The sequence below is a fragment of the Dryobates pubescens genome, chromosome 2, assembly GCF_014839835.1.
Source record: "Dryobates pubescens isolate bDryPub1 chromosome 2, bDryPub1.pri, whole genome shotgun sequence".
NCBI lineage: Eukaryota > Metazoa > Chordata > Aves > Piciformes > Picidae > Dryobates > Dryobates pubescens.
This window is the reverse complement of record NC_071613.1, coordinates 31,073,480-31,094,481: the sequence shown is the minus strand read 5'-3', so window position 1 is coordinate 31,094,481 and position 21,002 is coordinate 31,073,480. Positions and strand designations below refer to the sequence as shown.

General features: G+C 37.3%; 1 protein-coding gene across 7 annotated transcripts in view; it reads left to right on the top strand.

The window, feature by feature from the left end:
* OSBPL6 (oxysterol binding protein like 6) overlaps positions 1-21,002 on the top strand; it is an 87,244-nt gene that overhangs the window by 26,873 nt on the left and 39,369 nt on the right. For 4 of the 7 annotated variants that reach the window (XM_009906631.2, XM_009906632.2, XM_009906630.2 and 1 more), the window contains exon 1: positions 15,980-16,477. In XM_009906631.2, the coding sequence (XP_009904933.1) occupies positions 16,376-16,477 (102 nt within the window). In that variant the 5' untranslated portion in view covers positions 15,980-16,375. Of the gene's footprint in view, positions 1-15,979; positions 16,478-21,002 lie in introns of those variants that run through there. The other 3 variants (XM_054174089.1, XM_054174082.1, XM_054174073.1) reach the window with 2 other exon arrangements.

Here is a 21,002-nt window from a genome sequence, read left to right as displayed (position 1 = left end):
ACAGCATTTCAAACAAGGCAGCATTTTATTGTGGAGCATATGAAAAAAAGAATTTTTTTTTTACAGATCATGTTGACAAACACAATCTGTTAATGGTTTGTTAGTGTAAAGAACGCTTAAAAAGCAGGCAAAAATAGTTCTAAAAATTCCTTTTCAGGCCATGACAAAGCCTAGTATCCAGCTATGATTTCTTAGACACTGACAAAATCTTTTCACTTCAGTGTTGCCTTGTGGAGATTACTCTGATATGCACTTTGTTTTAATATTCCTGTACTGAAACAAGCAGATAATATTTAGGAACAGTCAATGAGCACCATCATCTCTTAATCTGTGGTATGCCAGGGAAATGTGATACGACTATGCAAAAAAATAGACAGATTTAATGGATCTATTTACAGTTTATATTCCACAAGTCTTCTCCTTATTCTTCCAAAGTAAAATGCATTGGGATTGTGCTTATGAGAATTTGTAGATTCTGGGTTTTTGCTAGAAGGGTCCTACAACGGCCTTACTAGTCAAGAATGAATAATCTCCAAGATGCCTGGAGTCGTCAATCAGTTTTATTTTTGGAAAATACTAATTGCACAGTTTCTTAACCATGAATTTGTCACACTTAAGAGCTGCTTTTTGTTTGTTTGTTTGTTTTGTTTTTTAAGTTTGTATCCTTTCAGTGGAGGGATACTAGATAGGTAGTGGAGTGTAAATGAAACAACCATAGACCAGGGTGCAACATAGTCCAGAAGGCCAGGGATGGTTGTAGAATGCCATGCTCTTGCAGCATCAACTGTGAAACTATGGGAGGATAGATGCAGGTACCAGAGGAAAAGCAAACAGAGAAAACTGGGTAAAGAAAAAAAACATTTGGATATTGGTAATGAGACATTTTCTTAAGATGGAGAAATGTTAAATTACAAGTATGCGTATGCTTGAGAAGATACATACCGGCATTTTATTCAGGCAGTAGAAGCACAAATACCAGTTATGTAACTGGTCATTCTGAAACCAGATGTGTACCAGCACTGGTAAACGCACATAATGACATATTTTCAGAGTTGCTGTTTGGTCATAGAAAATTGTTGGCTTGTTTTGGTTGTTGGTTTGGGATTTTTTGATTGTGTGGTTTTGTTTTTTTTCATTATTTTTCACATTTTTCTCTCTATTAACATGAAAATGTTCCACCTTATTTCTAGAAATTTGTGGCCTTCAGTGGGAAAGACACTGCCTTACATAGTCTTGTTAACACTTTCTGATGTAAAAGCTTCTGATGTATTGCTGAAAACTTGAGAGAAATGTTATGGCCATATTATATTTGATTTTGTTTAGGACAGAACATTGCAAGCTGTTGGTGCCATGCTGTGAGTGTTTGGCACTTTACAGCCACATGTTTGGATACCATTGCATAGACTATCCTGTGTACACAACACAGGAAGCATTTCATTCAGATGGTTTGAGATAGTAGGTATATGCTAGTTCAGTTATTGTCTTTGGTGGTTTTCTCTGTACATAAAGATTTTACACCTGTGAAATACTTCTCAGTGTATCTTTTCATTATAATCCTGTCACAAAAGAAAATCTCCTCTTAAGTATACTGCCCTAAATCTCAGAAATTACTGAAGAAGGTTAAATTACTGCTAAGTCATACAGTTACATCTGCAGATAAAACTTGGTTTTCAGTCACTCACCATTCTTAATGCAGAGGTCTAATTTATGGTTATCTGCTGCTTACAAAATTTAGATTGACAGTTTGGCTTGCTTGCTTTTGAAACAAAAGTGAGGTATCGTATGGTTTGCTTGGGATTTGAAATGGTTTTTGTAACAGTCATTAAGTTAAATTTAAAAAATCACAGTATCACAGTAACTAAGGTTGGAAGAGACCCCAAGGATCATCAAGTCCAATTCAGCTTCCCTGAATTACATTTTGGAAGCAAACTTCCTTTCATTTACATGGCATGTTCAGACAGATGAATACATCATGTGGACCCTCATTCTAACTTGTCTGATGATGTGCAGAAAACAAAGATGCATCATTACCATCGAAGTCAGGGTTAGCCTAAACAAGCAGGGAGGTGACCAGCTCTGCTAAATTTGATGAACTATCCCAAGATTTTAAAGGCATTTTTAGTGTTGCTTTCTTTTCTGTAAGGTATGTGTATAGAAACATTATTATGATAAATTAGTCATAATCCTTTTTCTGATAGTGAGAATTCTGTAATTCATATAGGTAACTCTTAACTGTTATTCATAGTTTCTTGATAAAGAGATGATAGTACTTCTATCACAGCAATCAAAAAAACCCAACTTTTTGAATAGTTGCAGTGGCATAGTACTGCAGAGAGGAACACTGCCAGCTCTTTCTTGTTTTCTTTTTCAAGCTGTACTGTAGTTTAGTTACTTTTTTCTCAGTCTTATGTTATCTCACCAGTATTTTCTGACTTAGTTAAAAAACACCCAGCATAGTTCACTGCTATATTGTGTGGCTTTTGTATCTCCTCATGCATATGATACAGCGTTAACTGTCTGCTAAAACAGGAAACATGGAAGAGGTTGAACAGTCAAGGATTTCTGTTATTTCATTGATGTTTGTAAGCATCAGAGGACAAGACGTTAGATGACCTGATGTTTTCACTTATTTGAGTTTAGACTGAATTCAAAGCTATATTAATCCATAATTAATGTTACTTGTAATTGAATGTATTGGAGAAAGAAATCTTGTATTTCCTATAGGCATTAAGCAAGGTCACTCTGAAAAGTCCACACTTGGTGCTTGTGACTGATGATTCATCCTGCCCAGCTAATCAGCATAGATATGATCAAGACTGCAGAAGACCCCCTCTTTTGGCTGTATTTGTTAACTTAATTACTTTTCTGCACTAGAGTAGCAATCCTATTAACTACTTGATTTTGCATCTTTTTCTTGCTATACGCTGTCATTGTAGCTGAGTCACTTGCTTTGGCTAGCACAGGCCAGTTGTTGGATTTGCCTTTTGGCTGTTCTTTTCAGTTGCAGTGTTTGCTAGCTACTTTGACAGTGAAAATCAGACAGCAAATACTTGAGTGTTGGTTTCACAACTGAAACTCACGTTTTGCTGCTCATGTTTGGTTTGCAGCTGACAAAATACGGGGCACTTGTGCTTGCTCAGGAAAAGAAGGAAACTTTTTAGTTTGTTTTCCTCTATCATATCCATTTGCCTTCTTTCTCTTCTTACCTGAAAATCTCAATTTTTCACCTTCCAAGTTCTGTGATGAGTGTAAAAGCTTGCTACAGGTTTTAGTTTACCTCAGTGTTTCTCTGAGAAGCTGTCCAAAAGGTGACTCTGCTTATACAAATATAAAATGCATAACTGTGGCATTCATAGGTAGAAAAGCAATAGATCATTCTATGTGATATCTGTTTTAAACAAAGTTTTAATTCACCTTAAATGGAGAGCCTTTAAAACTGTTGGTTTGTTGTTGTTATTTTATTAATTTTGTTTTTTCTTGTTTTATTATCAATATAGTTAGAATGAAAAATATGTGAGTACCTTGCAAATATAGCATGATTTGGAAAGTTCAAAAATTAAACTAAAATTAAGAAAGTTAATTTCCTGCATAATCCATTCAGGTTTTGAAATTATTTCTTAAAAAAGAGAAAAAAGGACTTAATTTCTGTTATTGTGTTAATGAACTGATTAATCAAAGTTTTAAAAATTTGGAACTGAATATGAGATGCTGTATTGGTGCAGTGTTTTTATTAAGAATGTGTACTAAATTTTGATAAGTATGACAGGTTGGCCATATTTATTGCTAACATTAAGTAATAGTTATTTGCAAATCAGGTGTAAACCTAGAACATGATTTAATTTCTCCCTAAGATGAATTTAGAATAGAATAGAATAGAATAGAATAGAATAAACCAGGTTGGAAAAGACCTTTGAGATCATAGAGTCCAACCTATCACCCAACACTATCTAGTCAACTAAACCATGGCACCAAGCGCCCCATCCAGTCTCTTCCTAAACACCTCCAGTGATGGTGACTCCACCACCTCCCTGGGCAGCCCATTCCAATGACCAATCACTCTTTCTGTGAAGAACTTCTTCCTAAGATCCAGCCTAAACTTCCCCTGGCACAGCTGGAGGCTCTGTCCTCTTGTTCTGGTGATGGTTTACTTTTTAGTAGTGAAACAGAAGAGTTACTTTGGGTCTCTTTAAAGTTGTACTGAAAGCTTGGAATTTTCTCTTGAGATCAGTTTGGGAATTTTTGCATTTGGGCACAAAAGAAAATTTATTAATTCCTAGTAAATATTCTGCTAAAGCACAATGAAAAACCGTGTCATGCATAATTGGCAGCCACTTGCCATTTAGAGCTTGAATGCTACTGTTACTTCAGATCATTAGTGAGGATTTAGTGAGAATTGATTGCAGCTTGCAAACTGCATCTATTGTGTCTCACAACTCCATGCTAAAATTAAACTCTTCCTTAAAAAGCTTTTGAGAACTACAGCTGAAAAATGCTGTGTAAGTGCCTATGTTCCTGGCATAACTTTAAGCCCCTTGTTACACATTGATTGGCACAGAAAATTATGAATAGTTTGTGATAAAAGGATAGCGTGCCACAGGTTGAGCAATGTTGAAATAAGAAATCTTTGTTTTATTTCTTGTTTTGCTACAAGTCCGTGCTGGTTACCACAGGTTATTCATATGGCATGTGGTGGATGGAGATGTTATTAAGCAACAAATAGCTTGCAAGCACCTAGTGAAGCTGGTGGGCGTGAATGTTGATTGCTAGCACAGACTAGCTCTCCTATCTGGCCTTTGTGAAATTACCTCATTTTTCAGCGTATTGTCTGAGCTCAATATGCCCTATTTCCAGACTGCATAGCTCCATCTGAGTCTCTCAGTGTTTGCTGCCATTGTACATGTTGTAGTTTATTGTGTGTCAAATAGAGGAAAACTAATTTCATGCCCTGCAAGTGATGCTAATGCAGCAGGTCATACAATAATAATAATCATTCATAGATGTGTTAAAAGGCAAATAATTTTTAAATGGAGATGAGACAGGAGTCACAGCTGGACATTACTGGCACCAAAAAAAAAATGTAAGTGTGCTGTCCTTAATAATGGAGAAGTGCATGAAGAATTTCCATATATTGTGTTCAAAGAGAATAGCAATATTTGATGCTAGGAGGAAAGGGTTGTTGTTTCTTAGCACACAAAGCACTAGTGGAGAGTGCTGTCACCAGCTGGCATGTTTATGGTATTGTTAAGTTATGGATGTACAAGTATTAATTATGGCTTTTTTTTTGTTTGTTTGCTTGTTTGTGGTTTGTTTTTGCATGTGTTTTAAGTTTGATCCTTCCTTCATCCCTCAGACTTGCTAGAATTTGCAAAGCCAACACAGCCTTGCAGAGTGTATCTTTGGGAACCAGTGCCCTGCATAGCTTACACCAGTTAAACAGAAATCTGATGCAAGTGTAGTGTGTACTATTATGAGTATACAAATTACTAGCTACTGAAAAATTCACCTATGATTGCTCAGGGATACCTCTAACCATCACACTGTTACACATCTCTGCTGCTATGTGCAATGTGATTAAGCAGCATGCAGAAATCTAAAGCTACCTAAGCAAGTGCAATGCTGTGGGAATTAGGCAAATTACCTTATGATTGCGGTCAAGCAACCCTTCTTCTTAATTAACGAATCTGACTATAAAATGTTTGTCAGATTTTCAATTCTGTCAATTCTTCTCTAAACTTTAGCAAAAAATCTTTAAGACAGCTGTGAAAACCAACAGTAGATACCTGAAGTCTTGTGTCAACATTAAATGCATTATACTTGTGCACTAGCAAATCCTTAGGTAAGGTTTGAGGTTGGATATATTTAAAGGGTAAATAGCATGCATATTTTTAATAATGCAGGGAAATTAAATTTGCAATTACTTATTAGAATTTGTAGGCACTTCATTCTACTGGAGGCTTTTGCATTGGTGTTGGATAATCTGCTGAATGGTATGGTTTATTTCAAACAGTAACTAGGCTGGGAAATTCCCTTGGTCCTTTTTATGTTAGCTGGTCACAATAGTATCGGTTGGTTTTATACTCTGGTTATGTCTATAAAAATCAATACATCTTAGGAGTAGTTTTCTGTTTGTGTTTTGGATATTAATGACTGGTGGAGAGCATACCTCTTTTCAGTGATGAGAATATTTATTGAATAGTTACATCTTTTTCTTGTGCAAGGTGCCTGAGGGCATTTCTCTTCTCATATTAAATCATGCTTCATGCACAGGTGGAGGCAATTTAGTGTAGTGTAATTTCAGACAAAATTATTAGTAGTGTTGGAAGCAGAGAGTTCCTTCTATGGCAAATGAATGTCACTTCTGAGTGTTTTTACACTGTTTTTTGTTAGTGCAGCTGAATGTGAATTCATTAGGATTTCAAAAGTAGGAAGAACTAAGCATATCTAGCTATTGATATGTGCAGGACTTAGTATTTAGTGTGATGATAGGAAATAGTACGTATTTCTCTCATGAAAGAGAGTCAAGAGATAACCAGCTGTGCATTAAGATAAAAGGGATAATTTTTTGTTTGTTTGTTGCAGGGATTTTTTATTTGTTGCTGATTTGCTCTGTCAGGAAACTGCTTTTGTGCAACCCACCCATTCTTGTGCTCAGTTTAACTCCAAATGACGTATCTTAGTATTTGCAGGAACTAAAAAAGTGATTATTCCACCTCAGTCTTTTCAGCCATACCTGTGATTCCTAATGTTTTTGTGAAGTGCTTGAAGCATTTTGCTACTTTCTTGACATATCAATAATAATCTGTTTTTCTTTTCTATCTTTTTAATGCAACCATCACTTAGTGAGGTGCAAAGAAATCCCAGTATTAATGAGATTAAAAAAATGACTCATGATGTGCTGCTGCTCTTCCATGGAGACTTACGTTTCAAATGTGTCAGTAAGACAGATTTCTTTAAAGCAGTAAGTAAAACAAGTATTAGCAGTGATCAGAGTACGTATTTCTCTGGACTTGAAGAACATGAACATTGTTCCATACAAAAGATCAGGTTTAATAAATACCTAGTGCCATATGGTGATAAAATTGGAGAACCACCAGTGGATGTGGTGGGGTACAAGAGAGATCAAGAGTAAGATAATAGAAAAAAAATAATTATTTTGTTGTTTATCCCTCCTTTTTTTCTGGGTCAATTTGTTGGTTGTTGGTTTGGTTGGTTTTGTTTGGTTTGGTTGGTTGGGTGTTGGTTTTTGTTTTGTTTTGTTTTGTTTTGTTCTGTGGTGTGTTTTGTGTTTGTTTGTTTAGGTTTTTTTGGTGGTGGTTTCAGTTTTGGGAATGGAGATGGAGAGAAGCTACGTTGTGATCTAGCCTGAAGTCTTAGCATGGAATGAACCATCAATTTCTGCTTACAAATCCAGCAGTAATGGTTGAGCTTTGGAATATATTTTAAAAAGTAGTAATAAAAATATTCCATTATAATCTGAAAATGTCTTCTCATACCCCTGCAAACACTCTTTGTAATCCTTAGTGTGTTTTTTCACTGTTTAATTATCTTCACCATTATAAAACTGTGCCTTGTTTCTGACTTGCCTATATTTGTCTCTTCTTTTTGTCCCATCAGATTTTGTATACCTTTGAGAAGAATTCTGATAGTAAATTACATACACACACAACACAACACCCCCCCGTGTATTGGGCTATATATATATTGTCATCCAGTGGCCCTTCAATCTGCTCTTTGACAAACTAATTAGATTGACCTCTATAAATCTTTTATTAGTAGTGGTGGTATTTGGTCTTCTTGTCATGCTCATGGCTCTCTCTTGTACCCATTTCTGAAAGTGTTTGAAATGTTGCCAGCAGAATTGGGTACAGTGGTTTAGTAGCAGTCTCCCTATTCCTTCTTGGTATCACAGTATCACAGTATCACCAAGGTTGGAAGAAACCTCAAAGATCATCGAGTCCAACCTGTCACCACTGACCTCATGACTAGACCATGGCACCAAGTGCCACGTCCAATCCCCTCTTGAACACCTCCAGGGATGGTGACTCCACCACCTCCCTGGGCAGCCCATTCCAATGATGAACAACTCACTCAGTGAAGAACTTTCTCCTCACCTTGAGCCTAAACTTCCCCTGGTGCAGCTTGGTATTTCTCAGGTCATATGTAATCCATAACATTATTACCCTATGCAGCTATGGTCCACCATAACCTTACTGTTTTTCAAGCTAATTGCTTCCAATAATAAAAATTCATCCTGTTTTTTGTTCCTGGGTGTGACCTTCTATTTAGCACCTCAAAAATAAGTTTATTGGAAGCTCTGACTAATATACCAGTTTTGTGTCTCTTCTTTCCATTCTCCATAATCTGAGCAAATTCCATCAACTGCATTCTTGTATCTGCTCCCATAAATGCATTACATTTGTCTTGAGACAGCATTGATTGATTTATTTTTTTCCCCATTTTTTTGGGGCATCCTCCATACAAGCATTTAATGATAACGTTCAAAATTCAAAATCAATAAAATAGGCAATTCTTAATTTGTTATGAATCAAAATTCTACTTGATAGGATTGAAAATAGAACAAAAATGTAATCTTTGTGTGGCAGTGGAAATAAAACACACAGAGAAACTAGAGCTAGGTTATTAAAAGAAGGGCAGCAAAACGGATTTCAAGGACCACAAACACCTTTTAGGCTCCTGTGCTATGGAGGACAGTAGCATTTTCTGAAAGCATTTTGTAGCCCTTTTATAAGGGAGATTGTTCTTTGGTTTAGATCACTGTCCAGTTGAGACTCCAGTTAAACCTAAAAGCTATCATTTAGGCTTCTCATATATTCTTTCTTTGTCTAAGTAGCCCAGTAGTAAAGACAAAATTCAGTACTAAAATAAAGAAAAAAGTTTTTTCCTTTTTAGAGAGATAGTTGAAAGTTGTGAAGGGTTTTCCCCATTAAAAAAAATCAGGATGCATGGAATTTTTTTATTCTTCAAAGCATTTCCTGAGTTTTGATTAAAATTTGGGAAAAAAAAAAGAGGAAACAATGTTTCCCCCTCACCCTGCAGCAATGTTTTCAGTTTAAAAAGGGGGTAGAGGGAATAGCATGTGTTGCACTTCTGTTTGTTTGGGTTTGTTTTGTTTTTCAAAAAAGGTGTCCTAGACTTAATGTTAGTCTAGAAAGGGTGATAATGTTCACCAGTTACTTTTCCCTGTTTAATGCTTAACTGGTGTATATTGCATATTTGTATTTATGTGTTTGTAGGTATATATACATCCTTAAGCCTCTGCTTACAGCAGCCTGTTACAAATGGATACAACACAAGTCAATATGCTGTCTGTCTAGAATGCAAAATATTTCTATGGCATTAAAATCAATAGTATTCCATTACCCTGATGGCCTGAGGAACATGGAACAACAAAAACATCCTTATGAATATCTTAGGGTCACTTCAGCTGTGGAGGCAATTCTCAGAGACTGCAAATGATTTGAGGTCTTATTTTGAAATTATCATCTAAACCAGTGGTCTGGACATACTGGAACTACACTAATTGCCATGTATGCTTTAGGGCATCTGCAAGGGTGAAAAACTCTGCCTAATTGTGTAGGCAGGCAGAAAATGGAGAAGACAGATGTTGGAATGACCTATTCTTGTCTGAGTCTGATTATCTGTTTTTTGACCTCATCCTTCTATTTGATAAAGTCTGTCATAACTGTATTTGTATTACAGAGATATATGCCCACAAAAGCAATAACAAAACCATTATTTTCATTTTTTTTCTATTATGGAGTCAGACTAGCCACCCAGAAAAAAGATGATACTTCAGTGTTAAAGAAAGCATACCAGGTGTAAAGTGTGGGGGGGTGCTAGCTTCTGCTAGTGACACAAAAAAGCGTGTCTTGGTGATGTCTGCTGATGCTGCAGACTCCTGTAGAATATGCTGTTGAAGATGTAGAGACTACGTACATCAGCAGGCCTTATTAAAAGCAAAAGAGTCACAAGATTTCTCCTCGCCCCCCCCCCCAAAAAAACAACCCACTACCCAAAACCCAACTAAAAAAACCAACCAACCAACCAAAACAACCCCCAAAAAACCCCCACCAGGTGAAAACCCTGCAAACCAAACATCCCCAACCAACAAACAAAACAAACCCCCAAACAAGCCACCCCTTAACTACCAAAGCAAAGCCTTTAAAAATCACTGTATTTAATAATCTGCTTTGGGAAACATCATGTTAATGAATTTTAATTTCATTGGTAATTCTTTCAACAAGTGCTTGTTATGGGAGGTTGTCAGATGTAGGGCTGTAAAACATGAGACCTATGAAATATATTTTTTTTCTTTTCTTTTACTTGCTCCACTATTGACTAGTCAAGGAGAAGTGGTAGCCTAATTTAAGTATAACTATACAGGTTTAGACTTCGCTCTTGCTGACATAAACATAATGACTTAGCCAATAAATTATCTAATCTTGGTAGAGTTTACAGGAAATTGCATGTGTAAAGTGGGTAAGTACTGCTTTTGTCTATCATCATATGAAATACGATAGAAAATAATAGGGCTTTTTTTTTTTTATCAACTGAGTTTAGTAATTGCATTGCTACAATGTGTAGTTATATACTTAGCTAGTTTAGCAAAGTAATCAATGAGGTAATGGAAATGAGGGCCCACATTTTAACTACACAGTAAGCCCTGTAAGCAAACATGAGCAAACATCTATGAATTTTGCTGAAGTGGAGTGGCTGTAGGAGTGTCTTGGTTTGAGCAGGAGGAAGTCAAGTATATGCCCTGATTATGCTGCTGGTTGACACTATGATCTCAGGCAGATCATCACTGCTGCACTTGGTCAGTGCAATTTGCAGTTTCCATGATCCTGAAGTCATTTAGGTTGGAAAAGACTTTTAAGGTCAAGCACAATCATAAACCTGATAGTGCTAAGCCCACCAGTAAACTATGTCCCTCAGCACTACAGTATTTTAAAGTCTGTGAGTCTTTTAAATATCTCCCAGGCATGGTGTAACTACTTCTTGAACAGCCTGATTTAATGCCTGACAACCCTTTCAAGAAAGACATTTTTCCCAATATTCAGTCTAAACTTCTCCTGTTCTTGTTCTGTCGTCTGTTACTTGGGAAAAGAAACTGACACCCACCTCACTACAGCCTTCTTTCTGGTAGTTGGGGGTAGAAAAGTTTCTTCCCTGCAAGGATTATTCAAGCGTTGAAATAGGATGCTTGAAAAAGTAACTGGGTCTCACCATCCCTGGAGGTATTTTAGCTGTATAGATGTGGGGACATAGTTTACTGGTGGACTTGGCAGCATTAGGTTTAGGGTTTGAGATCTTAAAGGTATTTTCCAATCTAAATGAATCTGTGACCCTGGAAATTGCAAATTGTGCTTACCAAGTGCAGCAGTTTGGTCTGTATCTGAGCTCCCTTCCAGGGATAATGCTGAACTTCCTGCCTGCAGCCACAATTTAGATCCTCCTGGATCTAGGATAAAGATATTTAAACTGCTAGAAGAATGTGGGAAATGTGGTTTCCTGGTGGCAATTACTGATTTAGAATTAAAAAAAGAAAGCAGCGCTCCAATTTTTTCTGCTATTGTTGATATGACAAATATAATCACTCCAATGTAATACTCCTCAGTCTGGTCCTTTATTTTCTGGTCTGGAGCTGGTCCTTTATTTTCCTGACAGGACCTGCAAAAAAAAGAAACCAAATGTTAAAATGCATTTCCTAAAAAGTTGATGTTTTAATGAAATGATGTGGCTGATTCTCAAATATTGGTTGTATGAGGATTTAGAAAAGAAAAGGAAAAATAAAAAGGAAAACAAAACAAAACAAAGAGACAAATTGGTTATTTTCCGTAAGTGGTCTGTTAAATCACTGTAGCATTGCCACTGCAATGAGGTGTTTTGTTTCCATTATATTCTTGTGTTTGCAACATTCATGTAGTGTAGAGAAGTGTGGTTATGATTTTCCTGCACTGAAGGTCAGCAGTAAAAGGGCAGAAACAGGCAGCTACATATTCTTCACAATGTGAGAACAAAGGTCGGCCTGCACTGAGTGCTTAAATATAGAAAGACTGTGTTATACAGCTGCAGAGCACCAGAGAAAACCTCTTCACTCCCAAATGAAAAACAGCCCCGTATTGATAGGTCAGTGTGAAATAACACCAGAGTCACATATTTTTCGTTTGCTTATGTCTAGAGATTCAGTTCTGTGCACTAAATTGTCTTCTCATATTATGCCAACACTGCACAAGATATTAAACAATTTATAAAGCATTCTGGGCATTCTTGCAGAAAAGACTCAGAGTGAGAAAAAACATTTATCACCAAAGTCTGTTATTTGAATCCAGACTTCATTTGGAGTTACCCATTGAGAGTTTCTGTTAATCAGTTATCTGACATTCAGGTTTATTTATAACTCTGGATTTATGTAAGTCGTGTATTTGTGTGTTTTCTTCACACCTACTAGCTTTTCACAAGCCACAAGACAGTTGATACAGTTGCCTGGGCTTGGTGGAACATCTTCAGATTCTGGGAGGGCACAGATTTCCTAACCAGTGTCAATGCACTTGCTTTATGGTGGCAGTTTGTGAAGTGAGACAGCTGCAGTATCCATACCTCTGATACTGCTAATATTAATTTTCACAGACTATACTCCTCTGTGTTGCCCATTTATTTTGTTCAGTTTATACAGCTGGTGTTTCTCCAATCTTTGCTCAATTTTCTCCCTTTTGTATTGTCTCATTTCATATCTTGTGTATGTGTCTCACTCGGACCTTTTAAATCTTACCTTTTTTTGCATTCCATTCCTTCCTGTTTTCTAAAATTATTTCATCCAGTAAAATAAAAATACTAATTTTAAAAATGAAATTGCAAATAACTGCAATCTATGCAGCTCCAGATACAATGCCATTTGTTCAGTAAAGAAAATGAAAATAAATGAATTCTTGTATGAAAAGTCAGTGTCATCATCAATATTTTTATAATACTGTATAGTCCAGTCCACAGAATTCCCAAGAAATACTTCTAAGAAATATTGAATCAAACCTATTATTTTAACTTTGGATAGAAGGTGACAAGAAATCAGTAAGTATCTCTCAATGCTTCCGTCTCTTTCAAACTATCTAGTGTAACACTGATATAAAGAACAACCACACTACATCTTGGTACTGAATTTTTTTCCACATGAGGCAACTGAGTGAAGATAAGATGTTTTAAAAAGGGTTTGATTTTCATTTTCCAAAGGCTGCTCTGCTAAAAAAATTTCAGTTAACCTCACAGATGAAAGTGACTGAAAATGTGTCCTTTTAGCTGTTAAATAACTGTTCCACACAACTCTGTGAACTATGGTTGTAGTTTATGTGTTCTGATTTTTGTTATTTGGTGTTTGATTTATAGGAAAATTGCATAGACCTTGAGATATCACTGTTGGTATATCTCTTTGGCTAAACTTTGCCTGATGGCTTTGTATGGTATGAAGATGTTGTTAAACCAGATCAGCAGTCCTAATACACAAGGATAGAAGGAAAAGCCTGGCTTTCAGTGCAACTTGATTACATTTTCTCTCTGAAGTTCTGAAACAAATGTGCCATTGGTCCTGTTTCTCCCTGCAACCTCTGTCTTGTGGTAGCTGGCTCTAACAACTGCAGCACAACACATTTTCTCAGGCTTCTTCTAGGAGGAACTTGTCATCCTGAAAATAGAGAATTTGCTCAGATGTTGTGGTGGCTACATGGACAGCTTTTGCTCCTGAAACAGCCATGTCCTTCCAGTCATACCACTAGGATGCTATGTGGGCTCTGTGGATATTGTGTGGGTTCTGTAATTCTGTGAGACTCCTTAACAGAGATGGAAGCTCATACATAAGATACGGATCATACATAAGATATGGATAAGATTTGTACATGCTAATAACTAATAAAGTAAGGTTATTCCACTTTCTGCCCCATTCCACTTTCATTTCACACTGCCACTTTATGGGACTTCTGCCATCAGGGAGGTTGGGTTTGGTAAAAGTTTGGTATGTATTTTATGATATATTTCCTTTAAAGCAGTTTTTGTTTTCTTTTCCAGTTTGTAAGTCTCCCTTTCATTTCTCTTTTGGGAATGATGAGACATAGAGTGCCACTTGTTTAGCAACCAGCCCAGCCCTAACCCTTGGTATTTAGCTGCTTCTCTGTGTTCAGGATGATATTTTTGCTTGGATATCTGTTGTGATTGGAGAAGCTAGAGCTCTGTTTTCAATATATCATGATTTCTTGAGCCTGCAGCCATGTCTGAGTGTTAGTTAATGTATTGTTCTGATCTTATTTAACATGGTGCAGGACAGCATATTTCTCCCCACCCTTCTAAAGCTAGCTGTGCTCTGGTGACCCTTGCTGTGCTGTCATCACAGTGTATGTGGAAAGGCACTATTTCAAGATTTTAGAGAGGGCAGTGAAGAAGATAGATGCTAGATTCAACAACATCATTCAAGGTACAATTTTGTCCAAGGTAATTGGAAGTTCAGACACAGTATCTATTATCTGAAGCAACATCAATGTAATCTGTTAAACACTGGGAATTATAACTCCATTCCTGAACTGTCCTGAGGTACTTGCAACATTTTGATAGTGTTTGACAGGCAGTGTTTGACTATTGACAAAAATATCCTCTGTGCTGACCTAAGTGTCCATTTTTTGGTTCTTAATGAGGGGAGTAAATGAGAAAAAGCATCTAATACTTGCAAAGAGGTAATACACGTAGCAGTAGTTTAGCAAACAGGACAGACAGGCCCTTGTAGCCTGTCCAGCAGCCAAATGCCCACCCAGCTGCCAAATGCCCACCCAGCTACTCAGACTCCTCTGTCTCAATGTGAGGTGAAAACAGGATGAGAAAGCTGGTGGATCTAAATAAAGACAGGAAGACTACCTATCAATTACTGTTGTGGGCAATACTTAGCTTAGGGAAAATTAACATCGCCAGTTAAAATAGATGTAAGTAGTGAGAAATGAGACATTAAACACCACCTTTCCTCCTATTTTCCTCAGGTTCAACTTCAGTCCTTCATTCCTGACATCTCTAGTCTCCTCCTGCCACCATAAGGGGTGTTTGTGGTCAGTACACAGCAGTTTTTCCTTGCCACTCCTTCCTCTTCACACTTTCCCCCCTGTTCTGACATGAGTTCCCTATAGGCTAGGGTTTTTCAGAGAAAAGTCTGCTTGGTGTGGGGTGCTCCAGGGGCCACAGTTCCTTTGGGACTACCCAACTCTTCCATGGGCTGCAGGGAAGCCTCTTCTCTGGCACCTGGGGTACCTCCTGTGTTCTCTGGCCCTGGTATTCACCGTGTTGTTTGTTACTTGTTTTGTTCCTTCTCCTCTGCCTTTAAGGTGTTTTCTGTACTTTCTTAAACATCCTTTTTTTTTTTTTTTTTTGAGGGGCTCAGGTGTGCCTTGTGGTAGGGCCATTACAGAGCTGACTGGAACCAGCTGGTCCAGTTTGTGGTAGCCCTGAGCTACCAGACTTGGACACTGGCAGTCCAGAGCACCTGAGTTAGGGCCTGAGAAACTCTTGCTTTTGTCTGTATGTTGTTGGGTTTTTTTCTACCTGGGATTTGGTAAACGTACCAAAGTTTTGGTCCAGATGGAAAGATTCATACCTCCTGACCACAGTCGTGTCACTGAAAATACTTTGTATTACCTTGCAGACATCTTTGAGAGCATGTGGTGAGCATGTGCTGAGTTCTGCACCATGTGAAAGGTGCTGATTTGGGAAACTGGGTTGTCCACCCCTTCAATGAGGTCACTCTCTTTGAAAAAGGAACCTGCTTTTAAAAAACAGCTTGCAGAGTTCTTAACCTAACTGCAGGATTTTTAATAAGTACTGATTAAAACCAGATGCTCAGTGGTATTTGTGTTGTATGGGAAATCCTAAGGAGTTACTTGATAACGTTGTGATGTTGTGCAAGATGGGATAGCAATCCTTTGACAAGGATTTGTAAAGTTTGCCTTCAAATTGCTGTAAATTCCTTAAGCCTTCCCGTAGAGGTTTTTGAATAATGTGACACCACTTACATCTTCTGTGGGAATATAGAAAAATGTATTTGTGTTTGTACTGGGTAGTTGATAGGAAGGGAAGTAAAAAACTGGGAGATCTATTTGATTAAATAGTGGCTAGAAACAGATTTCTTTGCTGTGGAGCTACTTTGGAATAAGGGTGTGCTCACTCACTCTGTCTCTCACATTTTTCTTCATTGAGGTGCAGTTCAGCTGAGATTGAATTCCCCTTTGGCTGTTTATAAACTGTGAAAGAGAATAATGCAGAAGACTGTCCCTTGCCCATTTGTACATAAGTGATAAGAGCACAAGATTGTTGCTACAGGTTTGCTGCAAAGATGAGTTCAGAGGAGAAGATTATATCTCCAGCTCACAAAACGTCTACTCCATCACATAGAAGTGCCTCCTCTTCATCATCATCTCAGAGGGATAGGAGGCAGGTAAGTAAAAAAATCTAGCTAATTGTAACATCTGGTGAAGTTATTAAGTGGTTTCTTTGGTGGCATGAACCTACAGTTACTTCAGTTTTTTGTTGTACGTGAATGTAACTACAGATATCTTCACAAAATGATATTGCAATTCAATTTAAATACAATATTGTTCATCTGTTATGGAAGCACCTAACACTCATTCATAATATTTATTTTATACTTATTTATATGATTTGGTTCACTACAATGTACACTGTTTCTCCCACATCATATTGTGCTAGTTAGACTTCCTATTTTCAAGAGACCCATGTCTATGTGAGTGTAGTATGTCTTTTCTCTAGGATACTTTTAAGACAAGGACTGTATTATTTCCTCTCAAAACAACTTTAGCATTCCTGTGTGTTTTTTTTAGGGCTGGGTGTACCATCTGCTTCCAGCATCAGCAGGAGCACTTCAGAAAGCACCCACAAATTGTTACGTGTATATTTAACAAATGCAAAGTTTGATTAGGACAGAAAAATACTTAAAATTTTGATCCATGGAAACCTTGGGCCCTAAACCAGCTTCTGAGTTGGTTTAATGTCATCATGTTTAAAGACAGACATGTAAAGAATGCAAGAATATAACAGCTTCTTAAATTAAAATATTGTGAAAATATTTTTATTAGTGCAATACTGGCTTCTTTACAGCTTAATGAGTGAGGGAAAGAGGCAGGAAATGAACTGAAATTGTTTGCTCTGGTACGCATTTACTTGAATGGTTGTAACTGAAGAACATTTTTCCTGCTACTTTTATGCCAGCTGTGACTATTTTCTCAGCTGCTGCTGAAACATTATTTCCCACCCCCACCTTACCTGAGTTATAAAAATTTTCTAAAGTGAAAATTTTGGTGAAAACTGTAGCATTTACAGCTTCAAATGTAAATTAAACCAGAAGAATTCTGATATATGTTTAATATCAGGCATGAATTGTGTCTGGAATTTTAAAAAAGTTTCTGTTGCTTTTCAGTGAGGCCAAAGATGATTTTCTCACAAGTGATAAATATTTTCTCTTTCATGCAGTATAGGATTTAAGATAGCTGTACTCATTTAAGTACTGGTAAGCATACAATCTCCTCTTATTTTTCTTTAGTTCCGTCTGGAGCAAGAATTTTGACCTCTTTTTTAAAGCATCACTCTTTTATCTCCCACATTTAAACACAAAGAAATGTGAATGCAAGACTTGTAGGACCTGCTGAGCTCAGCTAAGAGTATATCCTCTGAGTCCTCTTTATAATTAGGTAGTTTAGTTACAGTCATGCAAGTAAGAATGGAAAAATGACCTTTCAGGAATACCTTTTACCATAAATCTCATGGCTACTGTATCTGTTACCATAGCAATGGGTTAGAGCAAGGCATACCTGTCATCATTGTGAAATGGATGCTTAACTATAAGTCCATATTTGGTCACTGAAATGTGAAGCATGATTTTAAAATAATGCTGAAGAGGTTAGTAGTGTGATGCATCCACAGGTCTCATGGATCCAATAATGCCTGATGATGCTTAACAAGTATATTTAGGCGTGTCAATGTGGACTGTACAGGCTACTGCTAGGCAGTCTTTTTTTTTTTTTCTTGCCCCCCCCCCTTAGTGCTTTCAGTGTTAAAGGCAGAGAAATATCTAAGAGAATGAATGGACGGACGATTTTTTCTGCAGTAAAACTAAGCTACAGCATCCAACACAACTTGGGGTGCAATGGTACTGCATCCAGGGAAATAAACATATGAACGATTCCTTTGTGCAGAGACACAGTAAAACAACCAGTTTTGTTGTACCATCTACTTTCTTCCCTTGCTTGTGGCATTATTTGTATATTTTTTGGTTTTCATTAGCGTTCCCACCAATACACTGATAGTGAGTGGGTTGTAGATTTTGGATGGGGGCTGTTGGGTTTTACTTTGAAAAAACCTGAAAATTCTCTCTTGATGCCTTTGTGGATTCTTCACAGGAGTTTGGAGAAAAGCACCATTCTTGAAGGGGCAATATGTATGGATATGGAAAGTGATGTGACTAGATGGAGTGTCAATGTAGGTTTCATTGTTGTATGTGAGGATAACACATGATGGCTAATGACTGAAATCTCATCAAAGTCATACCAACCATTACGGAACAGTTTCCTAATAAATTATGGTGCAGGAGGCTGAATGAGTATGAACATGACTATGATAAATCATTTCAGGGAGAGTGGAAAATGTTATGGTGTATATAATGCTGGCATTTTAATGCAGCTTTCTTATTTGTGCAATATACATCACCTATGAGAATTAGCAGTCAGCAAAAGTTTTGACATTGCCAATCTGCAGGCTCCATGGTCAAGTAATTGATAATTGAACACTATACTGAAGCCAGCAATAACCAATAACGAGGTCCAGATTTTTGGCATCATAGGAACTTGTAGCATCAGTCATTTTCATCAAAACCATGGTTCATTTGGACTATTAGATAGAAAAAGGCACAAGAGCCACCTGTGTTATTTAACCTGTGATCTGAGCAGGGTGGCAAGGCAGGACAGTTGTGGTATCCTTGATAAGGAATAGTTTAGAATGGAGCAGTAGCAGTTTTTACTTCCGTGGAGCTATTGCAGAGTGTGGAATCCCTGTCATTACCACTGTCAGGGGTCTCCCTAAGAAAACTAAGTCTTTACATGAAAGTGATTCTGCCAGTGTTTTTTGGTGGGCCAAGCTGGAAATGGAGATTCTCTTTTTTCATCCCTTATGAAACTCTGAAAACACTAGTCATGGTCTTGCACAACAAAAAGCAGGAAAGATAACACTGTTTTTAGAAAGTACAGCTGAATATGATAAAATCATATGTTGTGTGTTCAATTTGATGTATGCAAGTTCTTTATAAATATTCCATGTTTTATTATGAAGTATGCAGGTCACACTGTTGACTGCAATTGTGCTGAGAATACAGAAAGAAGTAAATACATTATAAGGTTAACAATATGCAGTTGGGTAGATTGAAGCCTGACCCTAGGCCATTAAACAGAGCGAGTCATATGGAAAAAGAGTAATAATAATGAAACTGTGAACAAAGGAGAGATTTTGCCTTTTCTGGCCACCATGTAAAGGGTAGTTAATACATGATATGAAGTGTATTTAGCAATGTCTGCTATTTTAAATGTGGGGATTTCTCTTCTAATGTATAGGTTTTTATTTTTATCTTTTTTAGGGTGGAGGGATGATCAACTGTTATATCTCTTTCTCTGTTTCTCTTTGTCAGATTGCTGTTTCAACAATTCCTTGGTTCTTTTACCACATGGCAAAAACAAAAGGAGAAGAACTTTTAGTTCTATTGCATTTAGCCTTGTGTGGTTACCTTTTTAAAATGTACTCGATTTAGTGAGTGGCATTCTAGATCAAGGAATTAATAGGTGAAAGAAATGAGTGGAGGAGAGAGAGCTGGGTAGGCCAAAGGCGTCATGTGGTTGTAGGACTGGTTTATAGGGAGAACAACTGGCTGGAAAGGTAAGGGCAGAGCAGAGAGAAGAAAATCAAGAGTAGAGGTGTGTTTTTGTGATCAAGAATATCTGGGAGAGCTGATTGTTGTGTAAAAGGAGGAAAAAGTCACAAACAATCTTTTATTCTAACTGGTTGATAGTTAAGGAGCTCTTTTATATGGTTAGTCTGAGCAAAAGCAGATCTATTTTTTATCTGTCCCACAGGAAAAGTGATCTACTATTTGTAGAAGGCTGGAAAAGACCTTTAGGATCATTGAGTCCAAGACTGAATCTAGTTAATGCAAAATTCTGAGGCTTGAAATGAGAGATGGGCTGTTGCTATTACTTTGGCTCCTGTTGCTGCTACACCTTTTCTGGTAGCTCAATGGGTAGTAGCAGAGAAGTGGCAATGGAAAGAGTTGTGGCAGGAGCAGTGGTAGTGCAACAGCTATGGGATTACAGCCACTTGTGCTTTTCCATTGGTAGGCTAGGTTTGCAGGGTACTGTCTATCATACACAGAGATCAGTACTACCTGATTTTTAGGTGATTGCCCAGCCTTTTTTTGCCTATGATTGGTGTTAGAGTCCTTTGTAACCATTTATTGAAGTGAAAACTGCATGTGTTTTCTGAAGGCCATTCAACGTGTCTATAATACTTTTGTTAGTTAAAAAACAATAATGTATCAATTTTACTTTCCATCCTTTTTTTTTTTTTTTTAAACTACATCAGCACTTTCAAAATTAATTGCTAGCTTCAAACTAAGTAGTGAAATACCAGTCCTTTTAAGTGTCAGTAGTGATAAAAAAGCTTTGACACGTTAGCAAATGCTTGAATTCTCTTTGTTAGGTATTGTCAGTTTATCTGTTTGCGCTGTTTCAAAGAAGCATCAAAATCTAAAGTGTCAAAGGAGAAGAGTGTCACTGAGGACTCAGGCTGTGACTTGGGAGTCATTCCAAAATTGGAATGAAGAGTGCTGTTACAATGATAGGTCTTTTCTGCCTTATCTAGATGTGCTAATACTTCCCTCCAAGAAGCTCTTCAGAGGAGCAAGC